Source organism: Malurus melanocephalus, unplaced genomic scaffold (assembly GCF_030028575.1).
Source record: "Malurus melanocephalus ecotype Western Australia unplaced genomic scaffold, MMel_1.1 scaffold_1140, whole genome shotgun sequence".
NCBI classification, from domain to species: Eukaryota; Metazoa; Chordata; class Aves; order Passeriformes; family Maluridae; genus Malurus; species Malurus melanocephalus.
Genome location: NW_026624372.1, coordinates 36,563 through 39,327, shown reverse-complemented (window position 1 = coordinate 39,327; position 2,765 = coordinate 36,563). Strand labels below are relative to the sequence as shown.

Below are 2,765 nucleotides of genomic sequence, written 5' to 3'. Positions count from 1 at the left end.
GACCGAGCTCCCAGGACAGCTGGCAGTGGGGAAAGCAGAACACACCCCTCCAGCCTCTGCTCACCGTTCCTGCACCAGCCCCAGGGGAAAAAGGGCACAGTGAAAACACCCCTGTCCTGTGGCACAGGCTCTATCCAGACCCAACTGGGTGCTGTGAGCAGCTGGAATCCCTCAGGCCTCACCTGTAGGCAGCGAAGGCCCACTGCAAGGGATAATCCAGGTTCTTGGTGCAGATGGCAATGAACACCAGGCTCAGGGCGATGGGGTGGATCTGGATGCCCGAGTACATCAGCAGCAACCCCAGGAGCTGCAGGGCCCAGGACAGGAGGTTGATGCTGCGCTCGTTCTCCAAGGGGCCGTACCTGTAGCACACRGCGAAGCTCAGGAGGCCCACGAAGAGCAGGTAACCTGTGGGACAGTGCAGGGATGGGGGAGAAATCCRTGAGGATGAGGGTGAAACCAGCACCACCCCCTCAGAGGCTCTGTGAAGATGAGGGTGAAGCTGGACAACATCCCCTCAGAGGCTCCGTGAGAATGAAGCTGGCCACCACCCTTTCGAGGGTTCCATGAGGATGAGGATGAACCCAGCACCACTCTCTCAGGGGCTCCATGAGGACGAACCCAGCACCACCCCTTTGAGGGCTCTGTGAGGATGAGGATGAACACAGCACCATCCCCTCAGGGGTTCCATGAGGATGAGGGTGAACCTGGCACCATCCCCTCGGAGGCTCCCTGAGGATGAAGATGAACCCAGCACCACCCCCTGAAAGGCTCCATGAGGAGGATGAATCCAGCACCACCCCCTCGGGAGCTCTGTGACGATGAATCCAGCACCACCCTCTCGGGAGCTCCATGAGGATGAGGATGAACCCAGCACCATCCCCTCGGGGGCTCCATGAGGATGAGGGTGAGAATGACCCCAGCACCACNGGGACCAGCCTGGAACTCTGCAACCTCCTGCCAGGGGGCAATGCCAGTTATTGCCCGCCTGGATGGGGTGGGACCAGTGCCCACGGTGGGACCAGTGCCCAGGGTGGGACCTCCAGGACAGAAACTCTCAGGACAGAACCCCTGGAGTAGGAACACCTTCCAGGGCAGGAATTCTGGGGCAGGATCAGCTCCTGAGGCAGGATCAGAAGCCAGGGCAGGAATTCTGGGGCAGAATCAGCTCCCAGGGCAGGAATTGTGGGGCTGGATCAGCTCCTAGGGCAGGAATTCTGGGGCAGGACCAGCTCCTGAGGCAGGATCAGTGGCCAGGGCAGGAATTCTGGGGCAGGACCAGCTCCTGGGACATGAATTTCTGGGGCAGACCGAGCTCCCAGGACAGGACCAGCTCCCAGGGCAGGAATTTTGGGGCTCGATCGTTCCCAGGGCAGGAATTTTGGGGCTGGATTAGCTCCTAGGGCAGGAACTTTGGGGCAGACCTAGCTCCTGGGACATGAATCTATGGAGCAGACCGAGCTCCCAGGACAGGACCAGCTCCCAGGACAGGAATTTTGGGGCTGGATCAGCTCCTAGGGCAGGAACTTTGGGGCAGGACCAGCTCCTGGGACATGAATCTATGGGGCAGACCATACTCCCAGGACAGGACCAGCTGCCAGGACAGCTGGCAGGAACTTTGGGGCAGAACCAGCTCCTGGGACATGAATTTCTGGGGCAGACCACACTCCCAGGACAGGACCAGCTTCCAGGGCAGGAATTTTGGGGCTGGATCAGCTCCTAGGGCAGGAACTTTGGAGTAGGACTAGCTCCTGGGACATGAATCTGTAGGGTAGACTGCTTCCAGCTCTCAGAGCAGAATTCTGGGGCAGGACAAGCTCCTGAGGCAGGACCAGCTCCCAGGGCAGGAATTCTGGGGCTGGATCAGCTCCTGGGACATGAATCTGTCGGGCAGACCGCACTCCCAGGACAGGACCAGCTCCCAGGGCAGAAATTCTGGGGCTGGATCAGCTCCCAGGGCAAGGAACTTTGGAGTAGGACCAGCTCCTGGGACATGAATTTCTGGGGCAGACCACACTCCCAGGACAGGACCAGCTTCCAGGGCAGGAATTCTGGGGCTGGATCAGCTCCTGGGACATGAATTTCTGGGGCAGACCGAGCTCCCAGGACAGGACCAGCTCCCAGGACAGGAATTCTGGGGCTGGATCAGCTCCCAGGGCAAGGAACTTTGGGGCAGAACTAGCTCCTGGGACATGAATCTGTGGGGTAGACTGTGCTTCCAGCTCTCAGAGCAGAATTCTGAGGCAGGACAAGCTCCTGAGGCAGGACCAGCTCCCAGGACAGGAATTCTGGGGCTGGATCAGCTCCTAGGGCAAGGAACTTTGGGGCAGAACCAGCTCCTGGGACATGGATCTGTGGGGCAGACTGTGCTTCCAGCTCTCAGAGCAGAATTCTGGGGCAGGACCAGCTCCTGAGGCAGGACCAGCTCCCAGGGCAGGAATTTTGGGGCTGGATCAGCTCCTAGGGCAAGGAACTTTGGGGCAGAACCAGCTCCTGGGACATGGATCCGTGGGGCAGACTGTGCTTCCAGCTCTCAGGGCAGAATTCTGGGGCTGGATCAGCTCCTGGGACATGAATCTATGGGGCAGACCGAGCTCCCAGGACAGGACGAGCTCCCAGGGCAGGAATTTTGGGGCAGGACCAGCTCCTGGGACATGAATCTGTGGGGCAGACCGAGCTCCCAGGACAGCTGGCAGTGGGGAAAGCAGAACACACCCCTCCAGCCTCTGCTCACCGTTCCTGCACCAGCCCCAGGGGAAAAAGGG

General features: G+C 59.9%; 1 protein-coding gene across 1 annotated transcript in view; it reads right to left on the bottom strand.

The window, feature by feature from the left end:
- Nucleotides 1-152: 152 nt before the first annotated feature.
- Nucleotides 153-2,765, bottom strand: part of NEMP1 (nuclear envelope integral membrane protein 1) — a 5,808-nt gene continuing 3,195 nt past the window's right edge. Inside the window, exon 7 of the mRNA XM_057387127.1 lies at nt 153-408. Within this exon, the coding sequence (XP_057243110.1) occupies nt 179-408 (230 nt within the window). The 3' untranslated portion in view covers nt 153-178. The remainder of the gene's footprint in view (nt 409-2,765) is intronic.